Source organism: Vigna unguiculata, chromosome 3 (assembly GCF_037176805.1).
Source record: "Vigna unguiculata cultivar grain cowpea cultivar isolate G323 ecotype 2 chromosome 3, ASM3717680v1, whole genome shotgun sequence".
In the NCBI taxonomy this organism is placed as follows: domain Eukaryota; kingdom Viridiplantae; phylum Streptophyta; class Magnoliopsida; order Fabales; family Fabaceae; genus Vigna; species Vigna unguiculata.
The window spans coordinates 32,492,711-32,517,499 of record NC_140794.1 but is presented as its reverse complement, the minus strand read 5'-3'; the positions used below and the strand labels follow the sequence as shown (position 1 = coordinate 32,517,499).

Sequence of the window (24,789 nt, the reverse complement as noted above, 5' to 3'; positions counted from 1 at the left end):
TTGGTGCGTCGAAAAGAAGCAAATTCGTCAAACACAATGCATGGAATTATTTATTGTTACATATCAAGGTGGATGACTTGTGTGGTCTTAATTTCAGTTACAATGAACCAATAAGTAGCGCATCGTCATTAGCTTGAGTGGATCATTAATTAATAGCTTTAAGCGGGATGATATTGAAATTTATGTGTCTTTTGTAATTCTGATGGTTAAAGCTCCTATATAAGTTGAACCATCTTCATCAATGAAGGCAAGCTGAGTTTTATTCAGAAAATAAACGAGTTTTATCTCATCTATCTTAGTGAGAGTGATTCTTCTAAGTTCTTGAGTGATTCAAGAATCCATGAGTTTAATCAAAGGTCTTTTATCCCTTTGTGTGTTTCAACTCTTAGGCTTATCTTCCATTCTTGGAAGTGTGATGTCTATCAATTTCTGTTCCATCTTCTTTGATGTTTCCATTTTCTCGTTTTAAATAATTTCTCAAATTTCTTGCTTGTTAGCATTCCAACAATGATAGATCAGTCAAACGAATCGAACCCTGTGGATTCACATCATCTGGTATTCAGAGCCTGGCTATCTAGATTTGGAATAGGAAAGAAAGTTTCTTATACAAAGTGTTTAACCAAAGGCCATCCATGTTTAGTTGCATTCGATTACGGAAGCGAAAACAATGTTGTGAGCCAAAGATTGGTGGAGAAACTCCAGTTACCAGCAACCTTTCATCTGGATCAAGCATGGATCAAATTCAGTACATGGCAATGTGTGAAAGAAGTATTATGTGATATTGCTCCCATAGACTCTTGTCATCTTCTTTTGGGATGGGCATGACTTCGTTTTAAAACACTCCATCTTGATGAACGTTCCCTTTATTTGAGGCATGAGGGACATCAAAAGAAGTAGAAATTTATGACACCAAGACAAGTCAGTAAGGATCAACGTAGGCTGACAGAGAAAACAGAAAAAGAAAGAGTAGAAAAAGAAGTAATATAAACTGCAGAAGGAATGGAAAATAAAGAAAAATAAATGGAACTAGAGAAAGTTTATTGGTCAATTTTTTTTCTTCTACAGTTTGTGATGTCATTTTACAGGAACTAAAGGATAAGCATGTGAATGAAACACACCAACTTCCATGTTTAAAAAGGAAGCTTGTTCATAGTGCTTTATTATGCATTTGGTCCGTCGAAAAGAAGCAAATTCGTCAAACACAATGCATGGAATTATTTATTGTTACATATCAAGGTGGATGACTTTTGGTGGTCTTAATTTCAGTTACAATCAACCAATAAGTAGCGCATCGTCATTAGCTTGAGTGGATCATTAATTAATAGCTTTAAGCGGGATGATATTGAAATTTATGTGTCTTTTGTAATTCTGATGGTTAAAGCTCCTATATAAGTTGAACCATCTTCATCAATGAAGGCAAGCTGAGTTTTATTCAGAAAATAAACGAGTTTTATCTCATCTATCTTAGTGAGAGTGATTCTTCTAAGTTCTTGAGTGATTCAAGAATCCATGAGTTTAATCAAAGGTCTTTTATCCCTTTGTGTGTTTCAACTCTTAGGCTTATCTTCCATTCTTGGAAGTGTGATGTCTATCAATTTCTGTTCCATCTTCTTTGATGTTTCCATTTTCTCGTTTTAAATAATTTCTCAAATTTCTTGCTTGTTAGCATTCCAACAATGATAGATCAGTCAAACGAATCGAACCCTGTGGATTCACATCATCTGGTATTCAGAGCCTGGCTATCTAGATTTGGAATAGGAAAGGAAGTTTCTTATACAAAGTGTTTAACCAAAGGCCATCCATGTTTAGTTGCATTCGATTACGGAAGCGAAAACAATGTTGTGAGCCAAAGATTGGTGGAGAAACTCCAGTTACCAGCAACCTTTCATCTGGATCAAGCATGGATCAAATTCAGTACATGGCAATGTGTGAAAGAAGTATTATGTGATATTGCTCCCATAGACTCTTGTCATCTTCTTTTGGGATGGGCATGACTTCGTTTTAAAACACTCCATCTTGATGAACGTTCCCTTTATTTGAGGCATGAGGGACATCAAAAGAAGTAGAAATTTATGACACCAAGACAAGTCAGTAAGGATCAACGTAGGCTGACAGAGAAAACAGAAAAAGAAAGAGTAGAAAAAGAAGTAATATAAACTGCAGAAGGAATGGAAAATAAAGAAAAATAAATGGAACTAGAGAAAGTTTATTGGTCAATGTTTTTTCTTCTACAGTTTGTGATGTCATTTTACAGGAACTAAAGGATAAGCATGTGAATGAAACACACCAACTTCCATGTTTAAAAAGGAAGCTTGTTCATAGTGCTTTATTATGCATTTGGTTCGTCGAAAAGAAGCAAATTCGTCAAACACAATGCATGGAATTATTTATTGTTACATATCAAGGTGGATGACTTGTGTGGTCTTAATTTCAGTTACAATCAACCAATAAGTAGCGCATCGTCATTAGCTTGAGTGGATCATTAATTAATAGCTTTAAGCGGGATGATATTGAAATTTATGTGTCTTTTGTAATTCTGATGGTTAAAGCTCCTATATAAGTTGAACCATCTTCATCAATGAAGGCAAGCTGAGTTTTATTCAGAAAATAAACGAGTTTTATCTCATCTATCTTAGTGAGAGTGATTCTTCTAAGTTCTTGAGTGATTCAAGAATCCATGAGTTTAATCAAAGGTCTTTTATCCCTTTGTGTGTTTCAACTCTTAGGCTTATCTTCCATTCTTGGAAGTGTGATGTCTATCAATTTCTGTTCCATCTTCTTTGATGTTTCCATTTTCTCGTTTTAAATAATTTCTCAAATTTCTTGCTTGTTAGCATTCCAACAATGATAGATCAGTCAAACGAATCGAACCCTGTGGATTCACATCATCTGGTATTCAGAGCCTGGCTATCTAGATTTGGAATAGGAAAGAAAGTTTCTTATACAAAGTGTTTAACCAAAGGCCATCCATGTTTAGTTGCATTCGATTACGGAAGCGAAAACAATGTTGTGAGCCAAAGATTGGTGGAGAAACTCCAGTTACCAGCAACCTTTCATCTGGATCAAGCATGGATCAAATTCAGTACATGGCAATGTGTGAAAGAAGTATTATGTGATATTGCTCCCATAGACTCTTGTCATCTTCTTTTGGGATGGGCATGACTTCGTTTTAAAACACTCCATCTTGATGAACGTTCCCTTTATTTGAGGCATGAGGGACATCAAAAGAAGTAGAAATTTATGACACCAAGACAAGTCAGTAAGGATCAACGTAGGCTGACAGAGAAAACAGAAAAAGAAAGAGTAGAAAAAGAAGTAATATAAACTGCAGAAGGAATGGAAAATAAAGAAAAATAAATGGAACTAGAGAAAGTTTATTGGTCAATTTTTTTTCTTCTACAGTTTGTGATGTCATTTTACAGGAACTAAAGGATAAGCATGTGAATGAAACACACCAACTTCCATGTTTAAAAAGGAAGCTTGTTCATAGTGCTTTATTATGCATTTGGTCCGTCGAAAAGAAGCAAATTCGTCAAACACAATGCATGGAATTATTTATTGTTACATATCAAGGTGGATGACTTGTGTGGTCTTAATTTCAGTTACAATGAACCAATAAGTAGCGCATCGTCATTAGCTTGAGTGGATCATTAATTAATAGCTTTAAGCGGGATGATATTGAAATTTATGTGTCTTTTGTAATTCTGATGGTTAAAGCTCCTATATAAGTTGAACCATCTTCATCAATGAAGGCAAGCTGAGTTTTATTCAGAAAATAAACGAGTTTTATCTCATCTATCTTAGTGAGACTGATTCTTCTAAGTTCTTGAGTGATTCAAGAATCCATGAGTTTAATCAAAGGTCTTTTATCCCTTTGTGTGTTTCAACTCTTAGGCTTATCTTCCATTCTTGGAAGTGTGATGTCTATCAATTTCTGTTCCATCTTCTTTGATGTTTCCATTTTCTCGTTTTAAATAATTTCTCAAATTTCTTGCTTGTTAGCATTCCAACAATGATAGATCAGTCAAACGAATCGAACCCTGTGGATTCACATCATCTGGTATTCAGAGCCTGGCTATCTAGATTTGGAATAGGAAAGGAAGTTTCTTATACAAAGTGTTTAACCGAAGGCCATCCATGTTTAGTTGCATTCGATTACGGAAGCCAAAACAATGTTGTGAGCCAAAGATTGGTGGAAAAACTCCAGTTACCAGCAACCTTTCATCTGGATCAAGCATGGATCAAATTCAGTACATGGCAATGTGTGAAAGAAGTATTATGTGATATTGCTCCCATGGATCCTTGTCATCTTCTTTTGGGATGGGCATGGATTCGTTTTAAAACACTCCATCTTGATGAACGTTCCCTTTATTTGAGGCATGAGGGACATCAAAAGAAGTAGAAATTTATGACACCAAGACAAGTCAGTAAGGATCAACGTAGGCTGACAGAGAAAACGGAAAAGAAAGAATAGAACAAGAAGTAATATAAACTGCAGAAGGAAAGGAAAATAAAGAAAAATAAATGGAACTAGAGAAAGTTTATTCGTCAATGTTTTTTCTTCTACAGTTTGTGATGTCATTTTACAGGAACTAATGGATAAGCATGTGAATCAAACACACCAACTTCCATGTTTAAAAACGAAACTTGTTCATAGTGCTTTATTATGCATTTGGTCCGTCGAAAAGAAGCAAATTCGTCAAACACAATGCATGGAATTATTTATTGTTACATATCAAGGTGGATGACTTGTGTGGTCTTAATTTCAGTTACAATGAACCAATAAGTAGCGCATCGTCATTAGCTTGAGTGGATCATTAATTAATAGCTTTAAGCGGGATGATATTGAAATTTATGTGTCTTTTGTAATTCTGATGGTTAAAGCTCCTATATAAGTTGAACCATCTTCATCAATGAAGGCAAGCTGAGTTTTATTCAGAAAATAAACGATTTTTATCTCATCTATCTTAGTGAGAGAGATTCTTCTAAGTTCTTGAGTGATTCAAGAATCCATGAGTTTAATCAAAGGTCTTTTATCCCTTTGTGTGTTTCAACTCTTAGGCTTATCTTCCATTCTTGGAAGTGTGATGTCTATCAATTTCTGTTCCATCTTCTTTGATGTTTCCATTTTCTCGTTTTAAATAATTTCTCAAATTTCTTGCTTGTTAGCATTCCAACAATGATAGATCAGTCAAACGAATCGAACCCTGTGGATTCACATCATTTGGTATTCAGAGCCTGGCTATCTAGATTTGGAATAGGAAAGGAGGTTTCTTATACAAAGTGTTTAACCAAAGGCCATCCATGTTTAGTTGCATTCGATTACGGAAGCGAAAACAATGTTGTGAGCCAAAGATTGGTGGAGAAACTCCAGTTACCAGCAACCTTTCATCTGGATCAAGCATGGATCAAATTCAGTACATGGCAATGTGTGAAAGAAGTATTATGTGATATTGCTCCCATAGACTCTTGTCATCTTCTTTTGGGATGGGCATGACTTCGTTTTAAAACACTCCATCTTGATGAACGTTCCCTTTATTTGAGGCATGAGGGACATCAAAAGAAGTAGAAATTTATGACACCAAGACAAGTCAGTAAGGATCAACGTAGGCTGACAGAGAAAACAGAAAAAGAAAGAGTAGAAAAAGAAGTAATATAAACTGCAGAAGGAATGGAAAATAAAGAAAAATAAATGGAACTAGAGAAAGTTTATTGGTCAATTTTTTTTCTTCTACAGTTTGTGATGTCATTTTACAGGAACTAAAGGATAAGCATGTGAATGAAACACACCAACTTCCATGTTTAAAAAGGAAGCTTGTTCATAGTGCTTTATTATGCATTTGGTCTGTCGAAAAGAAGCAAATTCGTCAAACACAATGCATGGAATTATTTATTGTTACATATCAAGGTGGATGACTTTTGGTGGTCTTAATTTCAGTTACAATGAACCAATAAGTAGCGCATCGTCATTAGCTTGAGTGGATCATTAATTAATAGCTTTAAGCGGGATGATATTGAAATTTATGTGTCTTTTCTAATTCTGATGGTTAAAGCTCCTATATAAGTTGAACCATCTTCATCAATGAAGACAAGCTGAGTTTTATTCAGAAAATAAACGAGTTTTATCTCATCTATCTTAGTGAGAGTGATTCTTCTAAGTTCTTGAGTGATTCAAGAATCCATGAGTTTAATCAAAGGTCTTTTATCCCTTTGTGTGTTTCAACTCTTAGGCTTATCTTCCATTCTTGGAAGTGTGATGTCTATCAATTTCTGTTCCATCTTCTTTGATGTTTCCATTTTCTCGTTTTAAATAATTTCTCAAATTTCTTGCTTGTTAGCATTCCAACAATGATAGATCAGTCAAACGAATCGAACCCTGTGGATTCACATCATTTGGTATTCAGAGCCTGGCTATCTAGATTTGGAATAGGAAAGGAAGTTTCTTATACAAAGTGTTTAACCGAAGGCCATCCATGTTTAGTTGCATTCGATTACGGAAGCCAAAACAATGTTGTGAGCCAAAGATTGGTGGAAAAACTCCAGTTACCAGCAACCTTTCATCTGGATCAAGCATGGATCAAATTCAGTACATGGCAATGTGTGAAAGAAGTATTATGTGATATTGCTCCCATGGATCCTTGTCATCTTCTTTTGGGATGGGCATGGATTCGTTTTAAAACACTCCATCTTGATGAACGTTCCCTTTATTTGAGGCATGAGGGACATCAAAAGAAGTAGAAATTTATGACACCAAGACAAGTCAGTAAGGATCAACGTAGGCTGAAGGAGAAAAAGGAAAAGAAAGAATAGAACAAGAAGTAATATAAACTGCAGAAGGAAAGGAAAATAAAGAAAAATAAATGGAACTAGAGAAAGTTTATTCGTCAATGTTTTTTCTTCTACAGTTTGTGATGTCATTTTACAGGAACTAATGGATAAGCATGTGAATCAAACACACCAACTTCCATGTTTAAAAACGAAACTTGTTCATAGTGCTTTATTATGCATTTGGTCCGTCGAAAAGAAGCAAATTCGTCAAACACAATGCATGGAATTATTTATTGTTACATATCAAGGTGGATGACTTGTGTGGTCTTAATTTCAGTTACAATGAACCAATAAGTAGCGCATCGTCATTAGCTTGAGTGGATCATTAATTAATAGCTTTAAGCGGGATGATATTGAAATTTATGTGTCTTTTGTAATTCTGATGGTTAAAGCTCCTATATAAGTTGAACCATCTTCATCAATGAAGGCAAGCTGAGTTTTATTCAGAAAATAAACGATTTTTATCTCATCTATCTTAGTGAGAGAGATTCTTCTAAGTTCTTGAGTGATTCAAGAATCCATGAGTTTAATCAAAGGTCTTTTATCCCTTTGTGTGTTTCAACTCTTAGGCTTATCTTCCATTCTTGGAAGTGTGATGTCTATCAATTTCTGTTCCATCTTCTTTGATGTTTCCATTTTCTCGTTTTAAATAATTTCTCAAATTTCTTGCTTGTTAGCATTCCAACAATGATAGATCAGTCAAACGAATCGAACCCTGTGGATTCACATCATTTGGTATTCAGAGCCTGGCTATCTAGATTTGGAATAGGAAAGGAAGTTTCTTATACAAAGTGTTTAACCGAAGGCCATCCATGTTTAGTTGCATTCGATTACGGAAGCCAAAACAATGTTGTGAGCCAAAGATTGGTGGAAAAACTCCAGTTACCAGCAACCTTTCATCTGGATCAAGCATGGATCAAATTCAGTACATGGCAATGTGTGAAAGAAGTATTATGTGATATTGCTCCCATGGATCCTTGTCATCTTCTTTTGGGATGGGCATGGATTCGTTTTAAAACACTCCATCTTGATGAACGTTCCCTTTATTTGAGGCATGAGGGACATCAAAAGAAGTAGAAATTTATGACACCAAGACAAGTCAGTAAGGATCAACGTAGGCTGAAGGAGAAAAAGGAAAAGAAAGAATAGAACAAGAAGTAATATAAACTGCAGAAGGAAAGGAAAATAAAGAAAAATAAATGGAACTAGAGAAAGTTTATTCGTCAATGTTTTTTCTTCTACAGTTTGTGATGTCATTTTACAGGAACTAATGGATAAGCATGTGAATCAAACACACCAACTTCCATGTTTAAAAACGAAACTTGTTCATAGTGCTTTATTATGCATTTGGTCCGTCGAAAAGAAGCAAATTCGTCAAACACAATGCATGGAATTATTTATTGTTACATATCAAGGTGGATGACTTGTGTGGTCTTAATTTCAGTTACAATGAACCAATAAGTAGCGCATCGTCATTAGCTTGAGTGGATCATTAATTAATAGCTTTAAGCGGGATGATATTGAAATTTATGTGTCTTTTGTAATTCTGATGGTTAAAGCTCCTATATAAGTTGAACCATCTTCATCAATGAAGGCAAGCTGAGTTTTATTCAGAAAATAAACGATTTTTATCTCATCTATCTTAGTGAGAGAGATTCTTCTAAGTTCTTGAGTGATTCAAGAATCCATGAGTTTAATCAAAGGTCTTTTATCCCTTTGTGTGTTTCAACTCTTAGGCTTATCTTCCATTCTTGGAAGTGTGATGTCTATCAATTTCTGTTCCATCTTCTTTGATGTTTCCATTTTCTCGTTTTAAATAATTTCTCAAATTTCTTGCTTGTTAGCATTCCAACAATGATAGATCAGTCAAACGAATCGAACCCTGTGGATTCACATCATCTGGTATTCAGAGCCTGGCTATCTAGATTTGGAATAGGAAAGGAGGTTTCTTATACAAAGTGTTTAACCAAAGGCCATCCATGTTTAGTTGCATTCGATTACGGAAGCGAAAACAATGTTGTGAGCCAAAGATTGGTGGAGAAACTCCAGTTACCAGCAACCTTTCATCTGGATCAAGCATGGATCAAATTCAGTACATGGCAATGTGTGAAAGAAGTATTATGTGATATTGCTCCCATAGACTCTTGTCATCTTCTTTTGGGATGGGCATGACTTCGTTTTAAAACACTCCATCTTGATGAACGTTCCCTTTATTTGAGGCATGAGGGACATCAAAAGAAGTAGAAATTTATGACACCAAGACAAGTCAGTAAGGATCAACGTAGGCTGACAGAGAAAACAGAAAAAGAAAGAGTAGAAAAAGAAGTAATATAAACTGCAGAAGGAATGGAAAATAAAGAAAAATAAATGGAACTAGAGAAAGTTTATTGGTCAATTTTTTTTCTTCTACAGTTTGTGATGTCATTTTACAGGAACTAAAGGATAAGCATGTGAATGAAACACACCAACTTCCATGTTTAAAAAGGAAGCTTGTTCATAGTGCTTTATTATGCATTTGGTCTGTCGAAAAGAAGCAAATTCGCCAAACACAATGCATGGAATTATTTATTGTTACATATCAAGGTGGATGACTTTTGGTGGTCTTAATTTCAGTTACAATGAACCAATAAGTAGCGCATCGTCATTAGCTTGAGTGGATCATTAATTAATAGCTTTAAGCGGGATGATATTGAAATTTATGTGTCTTTTCTAATTCTGATGGTTAAAGCTCCTATATAAGTTGAACCATCTTCATCAATGAAGACAAGCTGAGTTTTATTCAGAAAATAAACGAGTTTTATCTCATCTATCTTAGTGAGAGTGATTCTTCTAAGTTCTTGAGTGATTCAAGAATCCATGAGTTTAATCAAAGGTCTTTTATCCCTTTGTGTGTTTCAACTCTCAGGCTTATCTTCCATTCTTGGAACTGTGATGTCTGTCAATTTCCGTTCCATCTTCTTTTATGTGTCCATTTTCTCCTTTTAAATAATTTCTCATATTTCTTGCTTATTAGCATTTCAACAATGATAGATCAGTCAAACGAATCGAAACCTGTGGATTCACATCATTTGGTATTCAGAGCCTGGCTATCTAGATTTGGAATAGGAAAGGAAGTTTATTATACAAAGTGTTTAACCGAAGGCCATCCATGTTTAGTTGCATTCGATTACGGAAGCGAAAACAATGATGTGAGCCAAAGATTGGTGGAGAAACTCCAGTTAGCAGCAACCTTTCATCTGGATCAAGCATGGATCAAATCTAGTACGTGAAAATGTGTGAAAGAAGTATTATGTGATATTGCTCCCATGGACTCTTGTCATCTTCTTTTGGGATGGGCATGGCTTCGTTTTAAAACACTCCATTTTATGAACGTTCCCTTTATTTGAGGCATGAGGGACATCAAAAGAAGTAGAAATTTATGACACCAAGACAAGTCAGTAAGGATCAGCGTAGGCTGAAGGAGAAAACAGAAAAAGAAAGAGTAGAAAAAGAAGTAATATAAACTGCAGAAGGAAGGGAAAATAAAGAAAAATAAATGGAACTAGATAAAGTTTATTCGTCAATGTTTTTTCTTCTACAGTTTGTGATGCCATTTTACAGGAACTAAAGGATAAGCATGTGAATGAAACACACCAACTTCCTTGTTTAAAAAGGAAGCTTGTTCATAATGCTTTATTATGCATTTGGTGCATCGATAAGAAGCAAATTCGTCAAACACAATGCATGGAATTATTTATTGTTACATATCAAGGTGGATGACTTTTGGTAGCCTTAATTTCAGTTACAATCAACCATTAAGTAGCGCATCGTCATTAGCTTGAGTGGATCATTAATTAATAGCTTTAAGCGGGATGATATTGAATTTATCTGTCTTTTGTAATTCTGATGGTTAAAGCTCCTATATAAGTTGAACCATTTTCATCAATGAAGGCAAGCTGAGTTTTATTCAGAAAATAAACGAGTTTTATCTCATCATCTTAGTGAGAGTGACTCTCCTAAGTTCTTGACTGATTCAAGAATCCATGAGTTTAATCAAAGGTCCTTTATCCCTTTGTGTGTTTCAACTCTCAGGCTTATCTTCCATTCTTGGAACTATGATGTCTGTCAATTTCCGTTCCATCTTCTTTTATGTGTCCATTTTCTCCTTTTAAATAATTTCTCATATTTCTTGCTTATTAGCATTTCAACAATGATAGATCAGTCAAACGAATCGAAACCTGTGGATTCACATCATTTGGTATTCAGAGCCTGGCTATCTAGATTTGGAATAGGAAAGGAAGTTTATTATACAAAGTGTTTAACCGAAGGCCATCCATGTTTAGTTGCATTCGATTACGGAAGCGAAAACAATGATGTGAGCCAAAGATTGGTGGAGAAACTCCAGTTAGCAGCAACCTTTCATCTGGATCAAGCATGGATCAAATCTAGTACGTGAAAATGTGTGAAAGAAGTATTATGTGATATTGCTCCCATGGACTCTTGTCATCTTCTTTTGGGATGGGCATGGCTTCGTTTTAAAACACTCCATTTTATGAACGTTCCCTTTATTTGAGGCATGAGGGACATCAAAAGAAGTAGAAATTTATGACACCAAGACAAGTCAGTAAGGATCAGCGTAGGCTGAAGGAGAAAACAGAAAAAGAAAGAGTAGAAAAAGAAGTAATATAAACTGCAGAAGGAAGGGAAAATAAAGAAAAATAAATGGAACTAGATAAAGTTTATTCGTCAATGTTTTTTCTTCTACAGTTTGTGATGCCATTTTACAGGAACTAAAGGATAAGCATGTGAATGAAACACACCAACTTCCTTGTTTAAAAAGGAAGCTTGTTCATAATGCTTTATTATGCATTTGGTGCATCGATAAGAAGCAAATTCGTCAAACACAATGCATGGAATTATTTATTGTTACATATCAAGGTGGATGACTTTTGGTCGCCTTAATTTCAGTTACAATCAACCATTAAGTAGCGCATCGTCATTAGCTTGAGTGGATCATTAATTAATAGCTTTAAGCGGGATGATATTGAATTTATCTGTCTTTTGTAATTCTGATGGTTAAAGCTCCTATATAAGTTGAACCATTTTCATCAATGAAGGCAAGCTGAGTTTTATTCAGAAAATAAACGAGTTTTATCTCATCATCTTAGTGAGAGTGACTCTCCTAAGTTCTTGACTGATTCAAGAATCCATGAGTTTAATCAAAGGTCCTTTATCCCTTTGTGTGTTTCAACTCTCAGGCTTATCTTCCATTCTTGGAACTGTGATGTCTGTCAATTTCCGTTCCATCTTCTTTTATGTGTCCATTTTCTCCTTTTAAATAATTTCTCATATTTCTTGCTTATTAGCATTTCAACAATGATAGATCAGTCAAACGAATCGAAACCTGTGGATTCACATCATTTGGTATTCAGAGCCTGGCTATCTAGATTTGGAATAGGAAAGGAAGTTTATTATACAAAGTGTTTAACCGAAGGCCATCCATGTTTAGTTGCATTCGATTACGGAACCGAAAACAATGATGTGAGCCAAAGATTGGTGGAGAAACTCCAGTTACCAGCAACCTTTCATCTGGATCAAGCATGGATCAAATTCAGTACATGACAATGTGTGAAAGAAGTATTATGTGATATTGCTCCCATGGACTCTTGTCATCTTCTTTGGGGATGGGCATGGCTTCGTTTTAAAACACTCCATCTTGATGAACGTTCCCTTTATTTGAGGCATGAGGGACATCAAAAGAAGTAGAAACTTATGACACCAAGACAAGTCAGTAAGGATCAACGTAGGCTGAAGGAGAAAAAGGAAAAGAAAGAATAGAACAAGAAGTAATATAAACTGCAGAAGGAAGGGAAAATAAGGAAAAAAAATGGAACTAGAGAAAGTTTATTCGTCAATGTTTTTTCTTCTACAACTTGTAATGTCATTTTACAAGAACAAAAGGATAAGCATGTGAATGAAACACACCAACTTCCATGTTTAAAAAGGAAGCTTGTTCATAGTGCTTTATTATGCATTTGGTCCGTCGATAAGAAGCAAATTCGTCAAACACAATGCATGGAATTATTTATTGTTACATATCAAGGTGGGGTACTGTTGCCAAGAAATGTTATCGACGGATTGCAACCATTGGAAAGTAACAAATATCAAGTTGAATTTGATCCTGGAAGAAGAGAATTAGTTTCAACTTGTGAAAAAATAAAAGTCCTTCACAAGATCATAATAAACTTACATTAAAATTGGTGTCCTAAGATTCGGGAGAAATCTTCTCGAAGAAGGAGGGTATGATGTGAATTGCATATGGGTCAAATAGAGGATGACTAATGCGCCGTGTTGATGCAGTTTCTTTTATTTAAAAAAGGGCCCAACGCTTTGTAAAATTGGCTGACCAAATTGTGTTTGTGCTTAACCAATTAATGGGCTTTAGTTTTGCTTTATCTTCAAGTTGAAATAAGGGTCCATATGCCAACTTAAGAACCAACCTTTGGAAGATCAAGAGGACCTTTGCTCAAAGTTTGTGGATGAATTTTGGTAGCCTTCATTTCAGTTATAATCAACCATTAAGTAGCGGATCGTTATTAGCTTGAGTGGATCATTAATTAATAGCTTTAAGCAGGATGATATTGAAATTTATGTGTCTTTTGTAATTCTGATGGTTAAAGCTCCTATATAAGTTAAACCATTTTCATCAATGAAGGCAAGCTGAGTTTTATTCAGAAAATAAACGAGTTTTATGTCATCTATCTTAGTGAGAGTGATTCTCCTAAGTTCTTGGGTGATTCAAGAATCCATGAGTTTAATCAAAGGTCCTTTATCCCTTTGTGTGTTTCAACTCTTAGGCTTATCTTCCATTCTTGGCACTGTGATGTCTATCAATTTCAGTTCCATCTTCTTTTATGTTTCCATTTTCTCGTTTTAAATAATTTCTCAAATTTCTTGCTTGTTAGCATTCCAACAATGATAGATTAGTCAAACAAATCGAACCCTGTGGATTCACATCATTTGGTATTCAGAGCTTGGCTATCTAGATTTGGAATAGGAAAGGAAGTTTATTATACAAATTTTTTAACCGAAGGCCATCCATGTTTAGTTGCATTCGATTACGGAAGCGAAAACAATGTTGTGAACCAAATATTGGTGCAGAAACTTCAGTTACCAGCAACCTTTCATCTGGATCAAGCATGGATCAAATTCAGTACATGGCAATGTGTGAAAGAAGTATTATGTGATATTGCTCCCATGGACTCTTGTCATCTTCTTTTGGGATGGGCATGGCTTCGTTTTAAAACACTCCATCTTGATGAACGTTCCCTTTATTTGAGGCATGAGGGACATCAAAAGAAGTAGAAATTTATGACACCAAGACAAGTCAGTAAGGATCAACGTAGGCTGAAGGAGAAAACAGAAAAAGAAAGGGTAGAAAAAGAAGTATATAAACTGCAGAAGGAAGGGAAAATAAAGAAAAAGAAATTGAACTAGAGAAAATTTATTCGTCAATGTTTTTTCTTCTAAAGTTTGTGATGTCATTTTACAAGAACAAAAGGATAAGCATGTGGATGAAACACACCAACTTCCATGTTTAAAAAGGAAGCTTGTTCATATTGCTTTATTATGCATTTGGACCGTCGATAAGAAGCAAATTCGTCAAACACAATGCATGGAATTATTTATTGTTACATATCAAGGTGGGGTACTGTTGCCAAGAAATGTTATTGACGGATTGCAACCATTGGAAAGTAACAAATATCAAGTTGAATTTGATCCTGGAAGAAGAGAATTCGTTTCAACTTGTGAAAAAATAAAAGTCCTTCACTAGATCATAATAAACTTACATTAAAACTGGTGTCTTAAGATTCGGGAGAAATCTTCTCGAAGAAGGAGGGTATGATGTGAATTTCATATGGGTCAAATAGAGGATGACTAATGCGCCGTGTTGATGCAGTTTCTTTTATTTAAATAAGGGCCCAATGCTTTGTAAAATTGGCTGACCAAATTGTGTTTGTGCTTAACCAATTAATGGGCTTTAGTTTTACTTTATCTTCAAGTTGAAATAAGGGTCCATATGTCAACTTAAGAACCAACCTTTGGAAGATCAAGAGGACTGTCCAAACCATACCCAAGTAGACGGTCCCCAGAGAGCACAATGGCCGCCTACCACGCAGAAACGCCTTCGCACAGAACCAGACGTCCCCTAGAGAGCACAATAGCCGCCTACCACGCAAGAACCCCTCCATATGGAGAACACGACCCCCACCTAGCTCCACACCCCCTTGCTAAACCACACGGCCTACACACCAAAACTCGATGGCCGGTTACCACGCGAAAGGCAGCTTTACAAAAGAAAGCCACCCTCGACGCATCTCGTGGCCGAGTACCAGACACCGCCAACATCTGAAGGACCCCTTGGTAAATTCTCCCCTTTTACACTGGATCCAAGAATGGCTAAAAAAGGAATATTAGGCCAGAAAGCCCATCCCAGGTAGGATCCACAGGCAAAAAGGTATAAATAGCACACTGTTCCATGCATTCATTACGCATTAATTATTCTCTGAAACCCTGACATCACCAGTGCTGACTTAGGCATCGGAGTGTCTTTTGCAGGTCCCCTGCGCCGCCCTCTGGCCCTCCTTTCAACAAGAGAAGACCGACCCCGAGAAGACGTATAAGACCCTTGGCTGATTTGTGGACTACAGACCTCGATCCCATAAGAAGAATTGGTGCCCACCGTGGGGCTCGAAGAGTATTTCACAAATCCAAGGTTGGCGACCCCGGCCCCGCCTCAGAGATATCGCGCATCCTGGAAGCTCAAGCCAGGATGCAGCAGGAGTTCGCGGAATACAAGAAGAGGAATGCAGATGAGATGGAAGCACTAAGGGAAGAAAACTCCCGCCTTAGGTAGAGAATTGAGACAGATAAGGCGGCTGGGGAGCCGAACCGCCCCCATTCGGGGATGGGGGCCCCTCCTCCGTTGAGGAATGACCCCCCTCCCTATTCAAAACTTGACGTCCATCCTATTGAGGACGAGACTGAATACAAGCCCACCGCTCCAACCTTGGGCGGCAACTACAGCTCCTTCGCCTCCAGAAGAAATCGCCGCCACCCCTTCGTGGACGGGATAACGGAAACACCTTTACCCCATAAGTGGAAAGCACCAACAGTCACCTACGACGGAACCACCGATCCAGACGAATTTGTGTCCATTTATACCAACCAAGTAAGCCTATACTCCACTGATGACGCGGTGCTATGCAAATCGTTCTCGGTAGCCCTCAAGGGGTCAGCTCTGGAATGGTTCATGAGCCTCCCCCCCTACACTATCGACTCCTTCACCACGCTCACCACTACCTTCACCACCCAATTTGATACAAGCAGACGACATGATCTAACCACAATCGCCCTCCTCAACCTTAGGCAAGAAGAAGGAGAACCCCTACGAGTTTTCATTGATAGGTTCGGGGCCATCGCCATGAAGATCAAGGACCTCACCCCTAACCTCATCCTGATATACATGATGACCTCTCTCAGGCCGGGACCCTTTGCCGACGAGCTGGCCATGCGCCCCCCTGAGTATGCAGGAACTTCGCAAGAGAGCAGCCATGTTTATAAGGGTCGAAGACATGAGACGTTACCAGAACAACGCCCAACCCGCCCCAGCACAGACAGAAACCAAGAGGACCAACAAAGAGCCCATCCCACGGGACCATAACCGTCCCTCAGAACGCAGACTAGCAAAATTCTCGAATTATGCCCCCCTCAACGCACCCCGGTCCTGCATACTCGATGAAGTCCTACAAGCAGAACTCCTTCCCCCACCCAGGAAGTATCACAACCCGCCCAACGCAGATTTGAGCAAGTATTGTCACTACCACCGCAACAATCGCCACACCACCGACGAATGTGACACCCTACGAGACAAAATAGAGGTACTCATCCGAGCTGGACATCTAAGGCACTATATAAGAGAAATCGGAGCAGGTCCCCCCAGACCCCGCTACGACAGGAACGATAATAGGTGAGCCGAGTGACGTAATGACCAAAGAACCGAGCGTAGAGAACCCAGGAGAGAGCCAGCCAGAGCACAGAACGCAGAACAAAGGGAACCGCCGTAGCCGCAACCGCGACGAGCAGATGACAAGCCCCCCCTACGAGGAACGATTAACACAATATCAGGGGGATTCGCAGGAGGAGGGAGGTCCTCCTCATCGAGAAAGAGGCACCTGAGAGCCGTCCAACAAATACACGTAGTATCCAAACGAACGCAAAGAAGAATGTCGTCCATCACTTTCTCAGACTCCGATTTCTAGGGAACCGACCCCAACCAAGAAGACCCCATGGTCGTAACTGTGGAAGTCGAGAACTTCGCAGTAAAGAAGGTTCTCGTTGATCAAGGGAGCTCCGTAGACATCTTGTATTGGAAAACATTCAACAAGATGCAAATACCCCTCGCTGAATTAACCCCTCATAATGAGCCCATATACGGATTCTCAAGCGAGAGAGTCCCCACCAAAGGGTACATCGACCTTTACACAACGTTCGGAGAGGGAAGACAAACCAAAACCATTCCCATTCGCTACTTGGTCGTCGACGCCCACACGTCCTACAACATCCTCCTTGGCCGTCCATCCATCAACGCGCTGGGTGCCATAGTATCCACCCCGCACCTTGCAATGAAGTTTCCATCCCCGGAGGGCGACATCATCACAGTACATGGCGACCAACATGCAGCCAGAGAATGCTACATGGCAAGCCTGAAACTCCCACTCCCACCCCTGACAACCCACAATGTTGAACAATCCCAAGCCCACACCACCCTGAACGGTGATGACTTAGACCCCAGAATAAACTCCGAAGCACGCCTTGAACCCGTGGGGGAAACAAGGCAACTTCCACTCAAACAACAAGGCCATTTCCTCCAAGTGGGAGCTTCCCTTCCCGAAGGAGAGGAGGGCCACATCGAGCAAGTGCTCAGACAAAATGCTGACCTCTTCGCCTGGTCGGCAGCCGATCTCCCCGGTGTTCACCCTAGGATAGCCGCCCACCGGCTATCTGTTTTCCCAAATGCAAAACTCGTCTCACAGAAAAAAAGGAGGCAAGCAGCTATAGCAGAGGCCAAAAAGCTAAAACAGGCCGACTTTATCGGTGAAGCCTAATACACGACCTGGCTCGCCAACGTGGTGCTAGTCAAGAAACCCAATGGGAACTAGCGAATGTGTGTAGATTACACGGACCTGAACAAGGCTTGCCCCCGGGATGCTTACCCATTGCCCAGCATAGACAGGCTCGTCGATGGGGCCGCGGGGCATGCCATACTGAGCTTCCTAGACGCTTATTCCGGCTACAACCAAATACCCATGGCTGACGAAGGCAAAATCAAAATCGTGTTCATAACCGAGGAGGCCAACCTTTACTACAAAGTCATGCCCTTTGGTCTCAAAAACGCCGGCGCTACATACCAACGATTGATGGATAGAGTTTTCCAGCCACTCCTGGGCAAGACGATAGAGGTATATGTAGACGACATCATCGTCAAGTCCCCCAATGCGCAACAGCACTTCGCGGACCTAGCGCACATACAACATTAGACTCAACCCCGAAAAATGCACATTCGGAGTAGATGGCGGGAAGTTTCTAGGCTTCATGCTCACGCAACGAGGGATTGAGGCCAACCCCGAAAAATGTCAAACCATCATCGACATGAGAAGCCCCGCGAATATCAAAGAGGTGCAGCGCCTAGTGGGCAGACTAACCGCCATCTCGCGCTTCCTCCCGAAGCTGGCGGACAAAACCAAACCAATGATCCAACTCCTAAAAAAGTCGACAAAGTTTACCTGGGACGACACCTGCGAACAAATTTTCAACACTTTGAAGCAACTTCTCACCACCCCCCCGATCCTGACCAAACCAAACCTTTCCCTCCCCCTTATAATGTACATAGCCGCGTAAACAAACGCTGTCAGCTCCGCGCTCGTCCATGAAAGGGACAACACCCAACATCCAATATACTTTACAAGCCGCATCCTCCAAGACCCAGAAACACGATATCAAATGGTGGAGAAGGTAGCCCTTGCAATCATAACAACAACACGTCGTCTACGACCATACTTCCAATCACACACGATCATCATCAGAACGGACCATCTTATACAGAAAATCCTGCAAAAACCCGATTTAGCAGGTCGGCTATCCTCTTGGGCCATCGAACTGTCAGAATTTACTATCCACTACGAACCGCATGGACCTATCCGAGCACAGTGCCTAGCAGACTTCGCCAACGACCTTCAAGAGCAAGCCCCCCATGACACCTGGTGGACCATGCACGTAGACGGCTCCTCAAACCCGCTGGGAGCCGGCGCCGGAATAGTACTAGAAGGACCTGGCAACATCCTCATAAAACAATTTCTACGTTTCACCTTCAAAACATCCAACAATCAAGCTGAGTACGAAGCCATCATCGCCGGCCTCAACTTAGCACGAGACGTCGGCGCGCGTAAACTCCTATGCAAGACAAACTCAAAGCTCACCGTAGGACACCTCAATGGCGACTACCAAATCAAAGATCCCACCCTCGCACAATACTACCACATGGTAGTATCCCTGACCGAGCACTTCGACACTTTCCAAATTCAACACGTCCCACGAAGCGACAATACCCGGGCAGACATTCTCTCAAAGCTCGCAAGTACCAAAAACAAAGGCCGTTACAAGTCACTCCTCCAGCACACCCTAGCTACACCCTCCATTGACCAGCAAAACCAATGCTTAAACATTACTACCACTAACACCTGGATGGAACCTTTCATCAAATACTTAGAATCAGGAGTCACCCCGCCGAATGAAGAAAAAGGATGGGTCCGGAAAGCGCGCGATACACCCTAATTGGGGGCGAACTATTCAGAAAAGGCTTCAGCAAGCCCTTACTCAAGTACATAACCAGAGAAAAAGCCAACTATATCATACAAGAAATACACCAAGGCATCTGCGGCTACCACTCAGGACCCAAAACCATGGCCGCTAGGATATTACGCGCCTGTTATTACTGGCCCACAATGGAAGAAGACTGCACCACATACGTCCAAAAATGCGTTCAATGCCAAAAACACGGACCGATAACACACATGCACCAGGAAGAATTACACCACGTCTCCTCACCATGGTCATTCTCAAAATGGGGAATGGACATAATTGGCCCCTTTGCAGCAGGGAAAGGACAGGTCAAGTTCCTTCTCGTTGCGGTCGACTACTTCTCCAAGTGGATCGAAGCAGAACCATTAGCCACTATCACGACCAACCAAGTCCAGCGCTTCGTTTGGAAAACCATCATCTGCCGCTACGGAATCCCCCACACAATCATAACCGACAATGGTCGCCAGTTCATAGACAAGGGCCTCGCCGACTTCTACCGCAACCTGAACATTACCCACATAACAAGCTCCGTCGAACACCCTCAATCCAATGGCCAAGCTGAGGTCGCCAACAAGATCATCCTTGGGCAATTAAAGAAACGCTTAGATGGAGCCAAAGGCAAATGGCCAGATGAATTGCTCGAAGTACTATGGGCATATAGGTGCACCCCCCAATCTTCGACCCACGAAGCACCATATACTCTAGTGTACGGAACAGACGTCGTCATTCCGATAGAAATCGGGGAACCCTCAATCCGACAACAACACCACGACACACAGTTAAATGCTGACTGCATGGCTACACACCTCGATCTTCTTTACGAGACAAGAGAAAAGGGACGAATCCGGGACTTAGCGACCAAATTGAGGGCAGCAAGAAGATACAACACCAAGCTGAAACCGCGTTTTTTTCACAAAGGGGACCTCATGTGGAGAATGGCCAGCAAAGCCCACAAGCACGAAGGCAAGTTCTCACCCAACTGGGAAGGACCTTTCCGAGTACTTAAAGAGGTCGGCAAGGGAGCCTATCGCCTGGAAAAACTATCCGGAGAGCCGCTTCCCAACACTTGGAACATCTCCCACCTCAAATTCTATTTTAGTTGAACCACACTTGTAATCCGATGCACTTTTTCCTACTCCGGCATTTTTCCCTAAGGAGGGTTTTAGCCGGGAAGGTTTTAATGAGGCATCACCTATCAATGAAATACAAGTTTATGCATATCTTATTCACAACAACTCCCAGCCACTACTCTAAGTGCCGCTGGTCGAACGAATTAACTCCCAACCACTACTCTAAGTGCCGCTGGTCGAACGAACTAACTCCCAACTACTACTCTAAGTGTCGCTGGTCGAACGAACTAACTCCCAGCCACTACTCTAAGTGCCGCTAGTCGAACAAATTAACTCACAGCCACTACTCTAAGTGCCGCTAGTCGAACGAACTAATTCCCAGCCACTATTCTTGAATGCCGCTGGTCGAACGAATTAACTATTCCTAGCTAATACTCCAAGTCCTGTGCCGCTAAGCAAAAAAAGGTAAACAATCCTACTCGCCAATCCAAATTACCGCTGGTCGATAACCGCAACCGTGGTCGGCCGCTAACGCAAGCACCACGTGATTTAACAAACACACGCCAATAAATCAAAAAAGCGCATGTTACCGCACTTTGAAATTAAATTTACTATGCCTAACTAGCACAACCAGATCCCAAAACAAAAATATACGTTAATGATAACACGGTCATTTCCATAAATTTCGAAAATATACATTACATTGATAATATTTCGGTCCCCAGGATTCCATGCAGGCACATTCGCCCTAAAAGCAAACCGGCAACACGCCGACAAAACAAATTATAATCTGTCTCCATGAGCGTACAAAAAACAAACAAAACAAGTTTCGGCGTCCTCGCCCCCAATATCTACACTAATGTTACTCTTCAGCTTCATCCACCTCCTCACTCGCCGCGTCCTCTTCCGCGCCCTCGGCTTCCTCGTCGGCAACCTCCACCTGCCCCACCACCCCATCAACCGTGGTGGTTGCTGGAGTCGTCATCACGGTATCCTCATTTGCAATTGTGGCCACCTCCTTCTCAGCTTTGAGCCGGCTAATTTCTGCAACATCCAACATGCGGTCATCATACACATCCAGATTTATGTTAAAGTGGCAGTCCGTCACAGACACTTCCCGATACAAGAACTCGGCTTGCCTCAAGGCCTTCTGGAAACCATTAACGTGTTCATTATACACGGCCTGCTGAAGACCAAACACTTCGCTAGTAGCTTCTTCAGCAGCAGCGCCTTTGGCGGCATTCACCCCATCCAACTCCACCTGCTTAGCCTTCAATTTTTTCTCCAAACCCACAACACTCCCCTTCAATTTCTTCACCTCAGCCTCCAACTTCATCTTCTCATCCGCCCACGCCACTTGTTCGCGATCCCTCTGGACCTTCAATGCAGCAACTTCCTCGGCCAATTTTTTCTTATCACCCACAGCCAGCTTCTCCTACAGCAAAGTCGCCACCCGCCGACTTAACACCATACCGCGCGCCAAATACTCACTCATAGCCCGCATAGTCAACCCCGGATCAGCAGCCTCCACGACCGCCACCTCCTCGTCACTCAACTTGAGCTCCACCCCCTTCCTCATTTGAATCTTCGTTTTCTAAAAGCCGCCAAGATCAGGATTGCTCGACCCACTCGACCCAACACCCCCAGTCTTTGCAAGAGCCCTCAACCTCTTACGGTCCTTCCCAACCCCCTTCATCTTAGAAGGAGCCAGTCTCTTGGCAACAAGAGGTCGGTAAGTATCCACAACCGGACCCGCAAGATTCGGAGCCTGCGACTGCCCCTCCCCCTTCGCGGCATTCGCCATCTGGTCTCTAATCTTGGCAAATAGGTCCACTTCTCCACCAACCTTTTTCACGTGGTGAGCCATCACACCTGAACAAAACCCAAATTTTCAGATTAGTCCAACACAGAACCAACAACAATATCAAAACATACCGCATAAGTCGTGACCAGGATTGTCCGTCAAATAACAGCAAACAACCCATTTCCCCGGCACCCTAACCGGCAACATCTCCAACACCTCCACCACTCTCTGGCTATCCACATCCAAGGCCTCCTTAGCCAACGAATCCCTACACGCCGGTGCACTCGTCCAATAAAAGGGAAATTTGGGCCGCCCCCCATCATCATAATATAACAACCTCCCGGCAGGCAACACCCGCACTCGAAAGAACCCATCCTTAAACTTCTTAAATGACTGCGTGAAGCCATCTAACAAGCTAATCTTCGCCCTGCCGACCAAAGACACCCATGACAGCGGATCCCTTGGACGCGTGACGTAAAAGTACAAAAACCTCTCGGGAGTCGGCGTCAAATAAAGCGCCTTACAAATCAGCCGGAAAGCTTGCAAACTCCCCCAACTGTTAGGATGCAACTGTGTCGGCGCAACATTTAACAGCCGCAGAACCCCCATCGTGAACTCGTCTAATGGCAACCGAACATGAAGCTTTGTGAACATGCACGCGTACATGTAGAAAAAATCACCTTCCAACCCCTCGCAACCATGGCACACAGCCTCCACAGCACTCACCCTCTCAATAGCCACCATATTAGGATCCGCACCCCTTTCAAACAGATAGATGTTGTTCATCCAAGATCTAAGCAACCTAAACCAACGATACTTTGAAGAGCACAACCTCACCCCCTCAGCCACCAACTCGTACCCACCCCTTCTCAGCCAGAGCGACTCCACATGCTCATTAGCCGGATCTTCACGCACCTCCCGCTCAACCTCAACATGCAACGTCTCCGACGAACTCAAGAACTCTAATTGTAGTCCACCAAAACTTTCCCCCGAATCACCACAATTTGAACCACTAGAAGACGTAGTCGACATACCTCAAAGCCGGTCAAATAGAAGACGGCACACGAACACCAACAAACGCCTAAGCAGCAACACAGCAAGCACAACGAAACTAGGAACTAAGAGCAACGAAAAATGACAAGTGAATCCACTACTATTTAAAGAACTTAGCCAAAACCCTTCACCTCCCACCAAATTTGCTCACTAATTTGATCATAACTTTCTCCACATAACTCCAAATGCGTTGGTTCTTTTTTTTCTGGAAACTAGACTCATAGAGCTTTCTTTTGACACCAAAAACATAATTTTTGGACCGCTGAGCTGGTGCAGTTTAATGTTTTAAAATCGTCAAGTTTTCTGCCAGCACTGTTTTTGTGTGTCATGGAAGTGGATTTGAACCATACCAAGATAGCTACAACAAGACAAGGTTAGAACATGAAAAACACCATATTCAAGATAACCTAGGCTCTAGATACCAAATGATGAAGGATTATCTTGTTCCTTTTTAATATTATTGAATATGGTGTGAGTTGATTAAGAAAGCTAAGCGAAATCCCCACTGGACATTAAGATAGCAAGCTATCTAGATGTGAAGATTCCTTTCACAAAGCTCAAGAGAAGAAGATGATGGATTGATTCAAAAAAAAAAGGAAATGGAAAGCACATAAACCATAGAAAACCAAGAACAATTAAAGGAAGAAGAAAACATAAAATGGAAAGGAAAGAAATGGTAAAAATGTGAGAAGCACGCCACTACAAGGCTAGGCTAGAAGCCATGGCAACCTTGAAGATGAGTGGATGTGTGCCGCCACTTGCTATGCAAGATAAGGCTTAAAAGTATTCACTCCCAAGAGAGGAAACTCTCACAAATGGTTGAGACACAAGAGTGTTTTTACTTCAAAATGTTCAACCCTTTTACATGTCTAGGAGCACCCCTTATATAGAAGAGTTTAGGGGCCTCTAAGCAAATAAAAGATACCTAAGGATGTCTCTACAAAAACCTAACCCTAGCTTCTAGAAACTAGGTCAAATAAGGTTACAAAAATGAGAGACAAAGGAGCTAACTATGGTGTGTGCAAGGCTAATTTCGTTCTAGCACAAAAGGAGACAAAGAATGTGTCTCATATGTCTCCAAAAAGTGGCCAAAGTGTGCTAAAAACAAAGGAGACAAAAGGTACATAGGTACAC

At 40.8% G+C, this 24,789-nt stretch overlaps 2 protein-coding genes across 2 annotated transcripts; both read left to right on the top strand.

Annotated features, from left to right (window-relative positions):
* Window positions 1-17,156: 17,156 nt before the first annotated feature.
* Window positions 17,157-17,975, top strand: LOC146887715 (uncharacterized). Its single transcript, XM_085670360.1, has one exon. It carries the CDS (start codon window positions 17,157-17,159, stop codon window positions 17,973-17,975), a length of 819 nt encoding a protein of 272 aa, XP_085526486.1.
* Window positions 17,976-18,870: 895 nt separating this feature from the next.
* On the top strand, window positions 18,871-19,701 carry LOC146887714 (uncharacterized). The gene has a single exon (XM_085670359.1). The coding sequence runs from the start codon at window positions 18,871-18,873 to the stop codon at window positions 19,699-19,701; it is 831 nt and encodes a 276-aa protein (XP_085526485.1).
* The last annotated feature ends 5,088 nt before the right edge of the window (window positions 19,702-24,789 follow it).